At 57.7% G+C, this 14,441-nt stretch overlaps 1 protein-coding gene across 1 annotated transcript in view; it reads left to right on the plus strand.

The window, feature by feature from the left end:
* Window positions 1-14,441, plus strand: part of TBCD (tubulin folding cofactor D) — a 111,514-nt gene that overhangs the window by 4,741 nt on the left and 92,332 nt on the right. Inside the window, exons 5-7 of the mRNA XM_045836285.1 lie at window positions 2,452-2,598; window positions 4,562-4,617; window positions 10,406-10,538. Of these exons, the coding sequence (XP_045692241.1) occupies window positions 2,452-2,598; window positions 4,562-4,617; window positions 10,406-10,538 (336 nt within the window). The remainder of the gene's footprint in view (window positions 1-2,451; window positions 2,599-4,561; window positions 4,618-10,405; window positions 10,539-14,441) is intronic.

A 14,441-nucleotide genomic window follows, 5' to 3' on the forward strand; every position in this document is an offset into this window, starting at 1 on the left:
TCGTCCCCCCACTCCCGCCCCCCCCCCCCGCACACTTCCTGTGCGCCCCCCCTCCTGCTCTGGCACCGTCGGCTGCCTGTTTCTTCCGGTTCTATCTGGTTACTCTCATTTCTTTTATTCTTTGGCTTTCTTACTTTTACATATTTAAACTTTCTTTTAAAACAATGCCTCTATACAAAAATATGGCCCTGGTTGGTGTGTCTCAGTGCGTTGAACATCAGCCTGTGAACCAAAGGGTTGCCTGTTTGATTCCCAGTCAGGGCACGTGCCTGGGTTGCAGGCCATGTTCCGGGTTAGGGGTGTGCGAGAGGCAACTGATCAACGTTTCTCTCCTTTTCAAAAAATAAATAAAATGATTTTTAAAATGCCTGTACAGTACGGTGATAACTGTGTCACCATCCAGTTTTCTTTAACTTGAAATACAACTATGTTGGAGGATATTTGCTTAGTGAACTAAGTCAGGGAAAGACAAATACTGTGTAACTTTGCTTATATGTGGAATCTCAAGAACAAGGTAAACGAGCAAACAAAATTCAAGCACACTCGTAGACATAGAAGGAACTGGTGGTTGCCAGAGGGTACAGGGCTTAAGGGACTGGGACAGGGGTGTCAAACTCATGTTTACCAGGGGCCACATTGCCCTTGCAATTGCCTGCAAAGGGCCAGGTGTAATTTTAAGACTGTGTAAATGTAACTTCTCCTTAACTAGGGGCAAGGAGCTCTACATTTTGCCCTTTAAAGGCAACCATGGAGCTGATGTGGCCCCCGGTGAAGATGAGTTTGACACCCCTGGACTGGGAGAAAGAAGTACAGATTGGTACTTACAGAATCATCACAGGGCCGTGAAGTGCAGTGTAGGGAATACAGTGGTAACTCTGCACTGTGCCACGTGGGTACTGGAAATACTGGGGAGTCACTTTGTGAAGTATCATGTAACCACAACCCCGTACACCTGAAGCTAATTCAAAATAATATTGAAAGTAAACTGCAATTGAAAAATTAAAATTAACTACATTGGGGGTCACCCAGACCACCCCCAAGTTCGATTTCCCAGGACCACTCACAGGAGTCAGCACGTGTTGGGTTGGTCAAAAAGTCCGTTTAGTTTTTTCCATAAAATAGAAGACACATTTTTCATCTTCAGCTTTATTGACTTGGATATTTTGAGTATGTTGGCTGTCCCCCACGTGGTATGATGTTGATGGTTCTCAAGTAATGTCTTGATTTGATCGCTGTCAACTTCAGCTGGTCCACCCAACTGTGGAGCATCGTCCAGCGAAAAATCTCCAGCGCAGAACCTCACAAACCACTTTTGACACGTTTGATCAGTCACAGCACCTTCTCCATACACCGCACAAAGCTTTTTTTGTGTTTCAGTTGCATTTTATGTTTCTTGAAATAATAAAGTACAATCTGCTGAAAATGTTGCATATTTTCTTCCATCTTCAATATTAAAATGTCTGCACAAAAATTCACCAATTTTGATAAGTTTTTTTAACACACGCTGACATGACAGCTTTCACAGTACAGTTTAACAAAATTGTTTTGAATTAAGTTAAGGACACCTAAGCACTACTAGAGCCATCACATGGAAAAAAAACAAATGAACTTTTTGCCCGTCCCAGTCGTTGTGCTACATGGCTGGGGTTTATTCTAGCGACATCGGCAAAGGGAAAAGGCGCACAGGGGACCACTGGGGAAAGCGGCAGCAAACCCCCAGAGTCTGCTCCTGGTTGTGTCACACTGAGCACTCGTGCTTCCCAGCACCGAGTTGCGACAACACGTGTGACGCGTCCCCCATGAAAGGTCATGGAGACAGACCCGGGGCTTCTGTGGGGGCTGGTCACGTGGGTACCCTGCCTCTGCCTAGCACACGCTATAACTTAGGCTCACAGCAGGAAAGCAGGTGGTCAGCACAAGCCTCGTCACCCTGGCCGGTCAGGGGGCAGGTTCCCAGAGCCCCGTCTTCAGGAGGGCAGCTGACGGTCTGCCTGCCCTTCGTGGAAGGTGCGGCGCGCCCTTCCCGCTTGCCACCTCTGCCTCTGCCTCGAGCCCCCACGGGGACTCGAGGGCCAGAGCGGAGCCCCATCTTCCTGCCGAAACTGAGGCACTTGCCTTTGATCGAGGTTGAATTTTTTTTTCTTCTCAAGTCTTCTGTTTTACCTGATTTCTGCTTTCCACTTTCTCAAAAGACTGATTGCATGCTGAAGGGTGAAGACAAGCTGTGAGAGTGATTGTTAGGATTATTCTTTGTTCACTTTGCGTTTCTTTGGTCTCCCGCGGTAGCCAGGTCCATGATGGGGGGGGGGGGTGTGCTGGGAATGACAAAGGGCCCCCACCCTCGCCCCGCAGCTGGTGGTGTCGGGAGGGCCTGTGGCGGGCCTGAGGACCGGGAGCCGGGCGTGCGGGCCGCCTCGGTCCTTTCCGCAGGACTTGTTTTCCTTTGCTTAGACGTGGGAGACCCGCTACATGCTGCTCTTGTGGCTCTCCGTGATCTGCCTGATCCCTTTCGACTTCTCACGCCTCGACGGGAACCTTCTCTGTCAGCCGGGCCAGACGCGCATGTCCATCATGGACCGTGTCCTCCAGACAGCACAGGTGAGTGTGGCCCTGCCGACGCCTGTCCGGGGTGCGAGTCCTCTCCTGTGCCCGTGCCGCCGTGCAGTCCGGGCGCAATCAGGCGCACGCTCGACACTTCCGGGTCTCTTCAGCTGCTGCGGGTTGTTTTTCAGCGAGGTGAACTTCTACTTCATAACTTGTTTTGAAATGGTGGTAATTTGTGTAGGGGTCAGGATGAATTACTTTAGCAAACCTCATTTCTTTGTAATAGATATTGCAAATAATCTGAGCATAATGACATAAGAGGTTTCAGGGGCATTGGTGAGAGAAAATAGAGGTCCATTTTTTAAAAGATTTTACAGTATTTATTTTTAGAGAGAGGGGAGGGGAGGGAGAAAGAGAGGGAGAGAAACATAAATGTGTGGCTGCCTCTTGTGTGCCCCCTACTGGGGACCTGGCCTGTAACCCAGGCGTGTGCCCTGACTGGGAATCAAACCGGCGACCCTTTGGTTTGCAGGCTGGTGCTCAATCCACAGAGTCACCAGTCAGGGCCATTTTTAACTTACACTTTAATGTTATATAGATAATACATGATCACTGTAGGAAAACTGAAAAATAGAGAAGCAACAAAGACAATAAAATCTCTCAAATTCTAGTGTGAGGAGATAACACTTATGTATAGTTTTCAAACTTCTGATGCAAATGTAAATAGACATAGATTATTTGGGTGTCTATTGCTGCTTAAAAAGCTGCCTGAACAAGAGCAGTTGAACACCCTCGTCATCCCAGCCAGTGAGCTCTCCGGGCTCCCGGCAGGACCTGCTTCCAGGCTCTCAGGGTTGTTGCAGCGGGGGCCTCAGTTCTCTGCTGGCTGTTCCTCACCACGTGGGCCCCAACGTGGCAGCTTAGCCCACCTCCCTGCCCGCCCCCCACATTCTCCTGTTAGAGAAGCAAGTGGCTGTCCGGCCCACACGGGAGGGCCACCCAGGGCTCGAGGGCCCGCAGGCAGGATTGGGCACCTTCCACTCCACCCGCCCCGCTTCCCACGTGCCTGCTGCGTGCGGACGCTGCGCGACTGCTTCCCGCGGCGCGTGGCTCGTGCCGCCCTCCCCTGGGAGTCGGTTTGCGCCGCAGCCCTCGCTTTGCTGAGGGGTCTGTGGGCGCGAGGATGACTCCGCTGGCTCCTTTCCTCGGAAATGGTGACCCGGGCTTGGGCCCGGGTGGTTCTGCTCCCGAGCGTGTGCTTTCCACCGCGCGCCTCCCTGCTCACGCGCACAGGCCTCTGGCGTCCTGCTGTCGGCGGCCCTCGGCAGCCGGCGCTGAAAGTCTGTGTCAGAGTCCTCCCTCGCCCCCGGGTTGCTCCGGCCCTCTCCCAGGTGGACGTCCTGCTCTAGGGGTGTCTGTTGGCGGTGTGGCCAGGGGCACCGGTGAGTCCGGCCCTGTGGGCGCCTCCCCCCGACCGCCGGGGCCGCTGCGGGAGGGCGGCGCACTTCTGACGACTCGGGGCTCTGTCCGCAGTTATTCCCCAGAACGCCTGCCCCGGAGAGGAGCTCTTGAGAGCAATCTTTCAGAAAGCGTTAGTTGAGATGAGACTCAGGACTCGCTTAAGGTGGGCCTCCTGGGAAAGCTAGTGGCTTGTGTTAGACCCAGGCGTCCTTCCGTCTGAGAGGGGCCGGCTGACCGTTCTGACCCGAGACGCCGACCAGCCCAGGTCTGCTCCACGGACACTCTGAGGTCGGTGCGGGTGGGTGACACGGGGCTCCCTCTTCTTCTGCTTTGTCAAATGCGTTGGCGGGTCCCACGCGCCGTGTGTGGGTGTGGCACTTCGCCGAGGGTGAGTGCAGCACGGGGCCACTGCCGCCGCTGGTTCCAGTCTGGGAGCGGTTTGTGCGGCTTTGGCCTGTGGCCTCTGCCTGTGGCCTCTCCAGCCGGGGCCCTCGGGAGGCTGCTGCGTGTGGGGCGGGCCCCGGAGACTCACCCCGTCCTCTGTCCTCTCTCGTAGTCCTACCTGGTCGTCAGCGACAAGGCCCGGGACGCAGCTGCTGTTCTCGTGTCCAAGTAAGTGCCCGCCTGACCTCTGGTGCGCTGCTGCTGGTCGATGTGTGACTGGCGCATTCTGCGAGGGTGTGTCTTACGTACAGTGTCCCCGAGCGTCTGTTGTCTGCAGAAGAGGACGCCGGGTTGGGGAAGTGTTTTCTGCTCCCTCGTCCTGCCCCGTTCTTGGAGGGAGCACCGGCTCTGTTAGGGTGTGGGGATCTCTGAGCCTCCGGTGACCACTGACTGTGACAGTGAGGGGCTCCCAGGTCTCCCAGTGCTGGGTTGGGGGCCTCACAGGTGCCCTGACACTGGGCTGGGGGCTCAGGGAGGCCATCTGACAAGCCCATCGGCTGAGTGTAGGGCAGATTTGGAATAGGTGTAGCAGCTACACCTGGGGCGTGAGCTCACTTTTACGGTGGTGGCAGTTACGTGAGCTTTTGAATGTCACTTACGAGGGGGACCCAAAACCCCCACCAGTCATCTTCTGGAGGGAGGGCTCCGTGTAGGACAGACTTCCCCCATCTGGATCAGTGCACCAGCTCGCATTGTTGTGAGAGGCTGCATTCGGTCTCAGTGAATTTTTTCTAAGACTCAGTGTGTTTGCCCATTTCACGATGGGTGGTTTACAAGCGCACCTGTCCACACCATGCTGAGTGTTCAGCAGTTTTTGACCAAAAACGGCACAACTCCCATGTTCTCCCCTCCCTGTTCACCTGATCTCACCCCGAGAGAATTTCCTTTGTTTCCCCGATGAAAAAAAGTCCTCAAAGGGAAATGTTTTGCTGATGTGGAAGAGGCAAAACAAAAATTGGCAGAAGCACTAAAAGGCATCAAAATTGACACATTCAAAAAAATGTTTTGAGCAGTGGGAAAACGTCTCAGTAGGTGTATTGCATCAGTTGGAGAGCACTTTGAAGTGACGGGAGTTTAAACATGTGAGAATAGATACAGCCCTGACTGGTGTGGCCCACTGGATTGAGTGTCGGCCTGTGACCCCAAAGATCACTGATTCGAATCCCAGTCAGGGCACGTGCTGGGTTGCAGGCCAGGTCCTCCCAGTAGGGGGCACATGAGAGGCAACCACACATTGATGTTTCTCTCCCTCTCTTTCTCCCTCCCTTCCCTTTTCTAAAAGTAAATAAATGAAATCTTTAAAAGCAAACACAGTTTTTTATAAATAAATTCTGGGTTTTGGGGTCCCTCTCTAGAGAGCAGTTCACGCTGGGGTGTGTGCTCATCGTGAGCTGTGGTTGGGTGGTTGTGGCTCGGGGCGGAGACCCCCAGGTGTGCTGTGCTGACTGGACGGTGGGCTCTGCCTCACACAGGCCAGGGTGGCCCTGTCTGAGGAGGCGGGGGAGGCCGGCGGTGGGCCCCAGGCACGCGTGGAGGCTGCCGAAGCTTGTGTCCTGAAGTGCGAGAATGGAAGGAAGCAGGCTTCTAAGTTAATCCTTTGTGTGATGTGTGGTTGAAATGTGTGTAGAGTAAGTCAGAAGACCTGGCATTTGGGGGTTCCCTCTACATTAGTGCAAGTTCGAAATTGGCTCTAAAAACGTGTGGGTGTTCTGATTGGGAAATGGGTCACACCTCATTTGGGGCCACCTCCTGCTTAGCCGTCTGGCCATGGCCTTGCCCAGAGTGGGACGAGACCCTTGCCTGGCAGGGCAGGGGGCGTTGGGGAGACGCGGGTGAGGGCACTCGCTGAACCAGGGGCAGGCCTGGGGGAGAGGCCGAGCGCGGGTTGCGGTGGGGCCGGAGCGGCCCGGGACGCTTGCCAGGCAGAGCCCTCCTGCCTGTGACGGAGACCGAGAGGCGTGTGGGTTTCTCGAGGACTGTAAAAGGAACCATGTGTGTTTTGGGAGCTAAAGGAAAGTGCAGGATGAACTCGCACGTGCTCTGATCCTGGAGACGCAGCTGTCCTTGTCCGGAGTCCTGCCGGCGTGGCTGGGCGCGCGTCCCTCCTGGTCCGACAGCCCTGGGGCCCCTCGGCTTCTTCCCACGTGCTCACCCCGCGACCAGGTTGTCTCTGCAGCCTCCTGTTGGTTAGTCCCACCACGAACATCCTGCGTGAAACTGTGCCATTCCGGTCGATTCCTAGGGGCGCGTTCCTGGGAGTGGAACGAGCATGTCAGGGCTTTAAATGAAATCACTGGAAAGGCCAAGCAAGTCGAAAGTCACAGACCTTTCCGCTCAGGTACCCGTAAGTTGCGTGTGACCTTATGAATGAAGAACGCTTGTTTATTGCCAGAGATACGGAGGGTTTGGTAGACTTGTACTGAGCCTGGCTTTGTGGAGCTTCAAGCCGAGGCCCGAGGAGGTGAGACGCTAAACCTTCATTTCCTCCCGGGTGGGCCCTGGGAAAGGTGACAGCTACCCACTCAGGTGCAGTGTGGGGACAGGCTGAGCCCTGGGCAGGACTCGCCCTCGCCCTCTGGTGGTGGGTGCGAGCCAGTGCTCCTTGTGCTTGGTTCTCAGCGCTTGGGACAGCTCTGCCCTCGGGCCCACCCTGGTGCTCCTGGTCAGGAAGGGCGGTGCGCTCGTGGGCCAGGCTCAGAGCTGGCCTCGGTCCTCCCACCTCGTGGCACGCGCCGGGCGGGTGCTGACCCACGCGTTTCTCGGTCTCTTTTTGGTGGGTTGCTGTGATGAGGTCACGGGTGGGTGGGCAGGGTGGGTCGCATGTGGCTTTTGTCCTCTGCTCGTTCTCTGGCACTTGAGAGTCGGGTGCTCCGTTACAGGAGCTCTTCGCTGGACCGGCTTGCCCTCTCCCCTGCTGGTCACGCCGTGTCAGAGGCAGATGTGCCTGCGTGACCGTAGAGGCGGGCTGCGCTCCACGTGAAAGAGCTGGAGACTGTGGGGCACAGAGGGGCAGGAAAAGCCCCGACAGCTCTACACGCATGACACTCGGGTCGTTCTGCCGCTTTCGGTGCCGGCCTCACGTTGACCTCGCACTGCACACTCGCTGCCCGTGGCTCCCCGTCCCCGCGGCGCGGACGCCTCCGCGGTGCCCTGGCGCGGGGCCCCGGTAGCCAGTGAGCTCTAACCCTTCGTCTCCTCTGGGGCTCTGAGTGGCCCGTGTGACCCGGATTCTGACATCTGGGGTTCCTTGGGGCGTTTCTGTCTCCACTGGCTCGGGCTTCTCGCGTCGGCGCGGTGGGTCGTGGCCCCAGGGGGTCGGTGCCTTCTACTTTCTTCCTTGGACTAAAATTTTCATGCAGAGCAGTTTTTTCCTTTTACTTATTTATTTTTAAGTTTAGTCTTGTTTTTTTTTTTAAAGATTTCATTTATTTATTTTTAGAGAGGGAAGGGAGGGAGGAAGAGAGAGACATGCATCAATGTGCGGTTGCTGGGGGCCGTGGCCTGCAACCCAGGCATGTACCCTGACTGGGAATCGAACCTGCCACACTTTGGTCCGCAGCCCATGCTCAATCCACTGAGCTATGCCAGCCAGGGCGTAGTTTTATCTTATTAAGAGACTTTACAAATAGTCATTTACATTTCTCTACCTTTTTGTTGTTTAATATACAACTTTTAACCTATTTGGAATGTCTCTTGGTGTGGGGTTCCACAGTAGGTCTTCTCCCCTCACAGGTGGCTAATTGTTCTAGCGCCATCCTGTGCGTGTTTAGCTTTTCCGTTAATTTGTGATACTCTTTACAAGCACGGCAGGTTCTCAGCAGAATAGGGCCGTCACCTCCCCCGTGCTGTTCCCCTCTGAGACCAGGTTACGGAGTTCTCGGCGTGTGCTGACAGCACCGACGAGCACCCGGAGTGGCGGGCTGTGCCCCGCGCGTCCTGTGCTGGCGGTCTGGTCCCTCTGAGGGGCCTCGCTGTGGTCCGGGCTCTGCTGCTCGTCGTGCTGGCCGTGCTTGTGGGGCTGCTCTCTGACCTTCCTGCACGGGGTGGGTGACTGAGCTGTGGGGCCTGAGAGGCGAGGTCCCCTCGGAGGGGGTGAGGGTTCAGGGGTCTCAGGTTGTGTGCCAGGGCCCCCTTTCCTCTGGGCGGGAGAGACCGTCTTCTTTGTTGCTCACCGGTGTCTTTGGACCTCTCCTGTAAACGTGTCCCTTTTTTAGTGAGAAAGACATAAAGTAACATACTTAACTCTTTCAGAGGAGCCTTAAGTTTTTACCTGAATGTGGAAACTCACCTTGTGAGATTGTTCAAGGGGGAACCCCCGACGTGCAGCACACGGAAGGCTGAACTCCTGGCCAGGTGCTGCGGCGCGGAGGCACAGGAGTGATGGTCAGGCGAAGGTCGCGGTGGCGGCAGGAGGGGCAGGATCCTCTGGAGGGGCGGGCGGCCCGAGTGTCAGGTGCTGTGACCAGTCCGTCAGCCCTGGGCCCTCTTCTGTCCGGGGCACAGCACCCTGTGGTCCCTGGGCCCGTACACGCTGTCCTGTGGTCTCCGGCCCGGGGGCCAAGGTGGGGGTTGGGCTGCGGAGCAGGTTGCTGCACGCGTGGCCCTCACCCTGTGCTCCCGGGAGCGTGGGGTTTTAAGCAGGGCCGCTGAGGACGTTGCTGCAGGGTCTGTAGAACGCCCGTGCAGGTGGACAGGCACCCGGAGGTGCAGCCTGTGAGGGAGAACCCTGGGCGCCCCTCCAGACCCGTGAGACACCACATTTTGCGGTGAGCACATGAGTTGGCCTTTGTCACTGCATCCTGACGTTTCATAGAAATCCTTGGTGACCGGCCATCTCCAGGTGTGCACTCTGACGCGGGGACAGGAAGGCAGTCCTGGGGCCTTTGCTCGGCTCCTTTCTCTGAGGTAGAGACTCCCCTCTTGACTGCGGTTCCACAATCACAGGCCGAGCTGCTGCCGTGGGCACGGGCTGTGGCTATCCTGTGGGCAGCGGCCTGGGGGGCAGGGCAGGAGGTTCCCCAGGGTGCCGAGGGGGAGAGTGTGGAGCTTTACCACCTGCGGAGGAGGAAGAATGTCAACATGTCTTGAAAGAGGGATTCGGTTTAGGGCTGACCCTCTCTCAGTGTTCTGGGGGCTGCTGAGCGGAGTGTGAGATCCTCACCGTTCACCAGAGTTTGGGGGCCCTCCTCCTGCTGTTCTCTGGTCACACATCCCCTTGGGAGGTTGGCCCTGTGCTGCCTGCCACCCCGCTTCCTCAGCTGCTTGCTTTGTGTCCGTTTGCTTGTTTCCTGTGTGTCTGTCCCCAGAGTGCGAGCTCCCCCGGGGGCCCAGCCCAAGACACGGAATTGGAGAGCTGGGGGGGTTGGCGTGTGGATGGACAGGGGAGGAAAGGAGCGCCCGACTCTGGTGTGGGGGCTGGGGGATGGCTGCAGGCCCAGACCAGGGGTCTGGGTGGGTGGACGAGAGCCCGTGCCCCTGTCGGAGCTTTGGGGGCACACGCACAGTGCTGAGCGCAGGCCTGGCACGTGGGGTCGTGGGCAGCCGCTGGAGCCCTGTGTGGGGAAGGGCACCCACCGCAGACGCGGGTGAGAGGTGCGGGCCTGCTGCTGGGCAGTGTCTTCGGAGGAAGGAGGGCGGAGGCGCGGGCATTGGTGGGGCTCCCGGGCAGCCGTGGGGGCCGGTGGAGGTGGCCCTGAGGTGAATGGGGCCTTGGGGTGAGGGGTCCCAGTAAGGAGGAGGGGGTGTGTGGCCTGAGTGTGGCTTCAGAGCTCCTGGCGGGGAGCCGCCCCCAGGACCGCAGTCTGGGCAGCGCCTTCGTCCCTTAGACCGGCAGTGTTGCCGGGTGTCTGTCCATGACCCGGCCGCAGAGGGTGAGGACGGGACGGGTGGGCGGGGGGGCGAGCCCTCCACGGCTGGGCCGGGTCGAGCTGTCGCCCACCTGTGTTCTCCTTGGCAGGCTCATCACGCGGCCTGACGTCAGACAGCAGGCGATGGCGGACTTCCTGGACTGGAGCCTGTGCACGCTGGCTCGAGCCTCCTTCCAGACCATCGAGGGGGTCATCGCCATGGATGGGACGCTGCAGGCCCTGGTAAACGTGGCCCTGGGGGAGGGCAGCTGTCAGCGGCCAGAGTGCCGCGCTGTCCAAGCAGCGGGACGAGTCCCGCTGTCTGCGTTCCGAAGTAGTTGGGACGCAGCGGGTATCCGGTCCTGACAGGGCAGGGGGCCAAGTGTCTTTCCGCTGCTTTGGACGGGACCTGAGGGCCGCCGAGGGCTCGCCGCTCCTGTGGGAAGGAGCTGAGCGGCCTGCTGGTCGCCGCCAGGGGGCAGTGGTGCCCGCAGAGCTGTCCGGGCGGCAGGCAGGGCGTGTCCTCCTCTGGTTTCCTACTGCTCACTGTCTTGAGGAGTGTAATTACTGGAGCGGGCTCTGATGAAATCAGGCAGGTGCTCAGGCTGGGGTGTCTAAAGCTGGGTTAAACACAGACCTGACACCTCACCTTTCCTGGCTGTCCTGCTTTGCTCACCTGTGGCGTTGCCTTTTCTAGTTCAGGTTCCGCAGAAGGGGGCCGGCGGCCCACGCCCAGGGGCTTGTGGGCCGGCGCACCCTCCTGGAGAGCACCCAGCCCCGAGCCCTCCCGCCCCGCCTGCCGCTCTTTGACTGCAGTGGGGAGCTGTCACTGCTGTCCCCCTCTGGGAGGCTGCAGAGGCCCCCGGCCCCCTTTCGGGAGAGCAGGGCGCTGTGGGCTGCGTCCAAATCGAGGGGTTGGGGCCCGTGACTCAGTGTGATGTTGGGTTCTTGGGTGTGCCTGTCTGCTCTCATGGGCTGTTGCAGGCTCTGATGAGGTGGTGTGGGAGGCCGGGAGGGCCAGCGGGAAGTGGAGCGATGATGTGATAACCCGGGGCAGTGGGCGGGGTGTGGGAGGCGGGGTGCTGGTGGCCAGCTGCAGGCCCCGAGGGGAACCCTTCTCCCCAAGGTTCAGGCCCGGCGGGAGCTGCCTGCCTGGTTTTCTCCTGGAGACATTCTCCGCGTCTGTCCCTCTTCATTCCTGTTACCATTGTCTTCAGGAGGGATTCCTTTTCAAGTGATGAGAATATTTGAGACATGTGAAAACAGAAACGTCGAGTCCTGCCTGGTGTGGCTCAGCGGACTGAGCGCCAGCCTGCGAACCAAAGGGTCGCCAGTTCGATTCCCAGTCAGGGCACACGCCTGGGTTGCAGTCCAGGTGCCCAGCAGGGGGTGTGTGAGAGGCAACCACACACTGATGTTTGTCTCTTTTTTCTTCCCTTCCCCCTGTTTAAAAATAAATAAAATAAAAAAAAAAGGAAATCTAGAAAAATAAAACATTTCCAGGATTCCCATTGAAGTAATGTTTTTAAATTTTTTCTTCCATTTTATATAAATGTTATGTCTCAATTTTAAAGAAACTGTTGTGTAAGTTAGTGCAGTTAGTGCATGTACTTTATGTGTGCACAAGGCTGTGCAGCCATCACCACATGCTACTTCTGGAATATTCTCATCGCCTCCGAAGGAAGCCCACACCTGTCCGCGTCGCTCCCGGCTCCCTCACTGCAGCTGTGGGTTTGCCGTTCCGACGTCTCACACGCGTGGGACCCGCGGGCGACCTCTCGGGGCCTGGCCTCTCTCCTGAGCGTGCGTTTTGGCTCACCTGTGCTGCAGCCCGGGTCGGTCCTTGTTCCCGTTTATGCCCACGTGATGGACCCTTCACAGGAGTCCTGGCTGCCGCGGGCGATGCCGCCCGGGACCCCCTTGTGCTAATTTTTGTTTGAGCACCAGTGCGCACTTCCCTTGGGACCGCAACAGCCGCGTTTGAAGTACATTTAACAATTTAAGTATTCTCGTTTATGAGGTCTGTAAACACTTTCTGTCTGCACATCTGCCGTATTGCTGATGGTGGGATGCCCACACATGTGGGTGCCCAGCCTGTGCCTTCAGGTGGCTCTCATTCTGGCTGGACCTGGGGGGTGCCCTGGACTCCCTGGGATGTGTGGCTAACCGCTGTGGTGGAAGTCGATCGGGGTGAGGCTCTTGGGGAGGCTGCCCAGTGCGGAGTGCAGGGCGGGGGTGTGCGGGTCACAGCGTGTGCCCCGGGCCGTCGTGGTGTGGGTCCTGGGGCAATGCATTTGTGTTTAGGCAGTTCTGGTGGAGGAGGGTGGATGGGGTTGCGATGGTTTATTTGAAGGTTTTGGTGTAAGTGGACTCCTGATTTCTTGCCTTGAGTCGCATGGAGAAGTCTTAGGTCATGGAAAAACCGTGGAAGGTCTGACAGAACGTGGCCGGAGCCTGTCCGTGCACTGTGGCCTGCAGGGGGGACAGTGAGTCCCGCCTGAGCGTGACGCTGCTTCTGCAGGGGCAGCGCCCTCGAGCGAGCTGGAGCCAGCGGTGTGGCTGTGGCCAGGGGGCAGGTGCCCTGTGCTGGGCAGTGGGGCGTGTGTGCTCCAGCCACCGTGAGACGCTCTGATGGCTTCCCGGTCCCTCGGCTCTGGCTTTATTTTTATCTGCCCGATCATCAGTGTGGGCTAGGTGAGCCAGGAGAATGTGTAACAAGGACCACGGAAACTAGGGGCTGATTTTTATTTTTTTACTATTGATTGTTTCAGAGAGAGAAACGCCGGTTTGTTGTCCTGCTCATTCATGTGCTCACTCACAGGCTGGGTCTTGTACGTGCCCTGATCCTGGGGATCGAACCTGCAACCTGGGCACATGCGGGTGATGCTCTGACCCCCTGAGCTGCTGGGCCAGGACTGTGAGTTGATTTTTGTTTCCCTTGAGGCATGTTCTTTGGCTGGAGAAGGTCCTGGGGCCACTCTGTCCAGTTTTACAGTTGCTTTGCCAACAGATTGCTTTTCCTCACATTTTTGATCATCTGGCTGCTGTCTTAAGAGCGTTGCACATTTTCTGTTTTTTTTTCCCCCTTCCCAGAGTGCCGGTGTGTGCATTGAACAGCCGCCAGCTGCAGGGAGGGCTGGCACCTGCCCCCGGCACACTGACCAGCCAGTGGTGGGGAGTACTCTTTATTTGGATGTCTCCAAGCTCCACGCCTGGGACCAGGGAAGTTCTTTTTCCAATTTCTCCTGAGAAATAAAAAGATTTCCTCAAGGCTTAAAGAAACCTCGCCCTCGCCCCCGCCCCTGCCCTGTGTGGGCGAAGGATGAGGAAGGTGCACTCCTCTCCCGCAGGGCACTGGACGTGCGTGGGCCACGCCTCAGCAGCCTGAGTTGCGGCCTGACCTGCGGCTGGGCTCCCTGGGAAGTGACCGTCCGGACTCCTGGGGAGCAGCGGCCTGCGGGGCAGCAGTGTCCCCTGGAAAGCCTGGGGTCTCTCTGGAACGACGCGCCCTGCTCCCTCTTCTTTACCTGGAGGGCAGTTGGGTCTCGTGGCCGTGCCGCCGGCGGGGCAGGAGGAAGCGCCGAGCTCTCGCGGGCGACACGTTGCGGTTTCGCCATGAGCTCGTCAGACCTGACGCCCAGCAGCGGCCGGGCGTCCAGGAGCATGATGAAACTTGCGGGGTGTTGTGCTTGTGCTGCAGGGCTTCAGCCGCTCCCTTTGAGGCACTTGGCTTCGCTTCCAGCCACCTGTTCATTAGTGTGGGCTAGGCGAAACAGGTGAACTCGTAACAAGCACCATCGAAACTAGGAGCTGATTTTTATTTCCCTCGAAGCATGTGCCTCTCGCAGCGATGATTTTTAACTCCTGTGGGAGGGAAACAAGTGTTTGGCAGCCTCCCTGCACTGGGAGGCCCCTTTGCTCTCGCTTCGTAAAGCACCCTTTGGGTTAGTCCCACTCAGAGCGTCAGGATTAATGCCGGTCGGGGCGGTCTGAGGGAGGAGAGCAGATACAGTCGAGAGTGGCTGTCCCTGGGCCCTCGGGAGCCCTGCGCACTTCCCGCTGGGCCTGCTGCCTGGCACTGCTGCTGGGAGAGTCTGGCTGCTCTCCCCGGGGACTGGGGGGTGCGCGGGAAGGCCCGCTGCTGAA

This window comes from Phyllostomus hastatus, unplaced genomic scaffold, assembly GCF_019186645.2.
Source record: "Phyllostomus hastatus isolate PE091 unplaced genomic scaffold, TTU_PhHast_1.1 phas_contig_210, whole genome shotgun sequence".
NCBI classification, from domain to species: domain Eukaryota; kingdom Metazoa; phylum Chordata; class Mammalia; order Chiroptera; family Phyllostomidae; genus Phyllostomus; species Phyllostomus hastatus.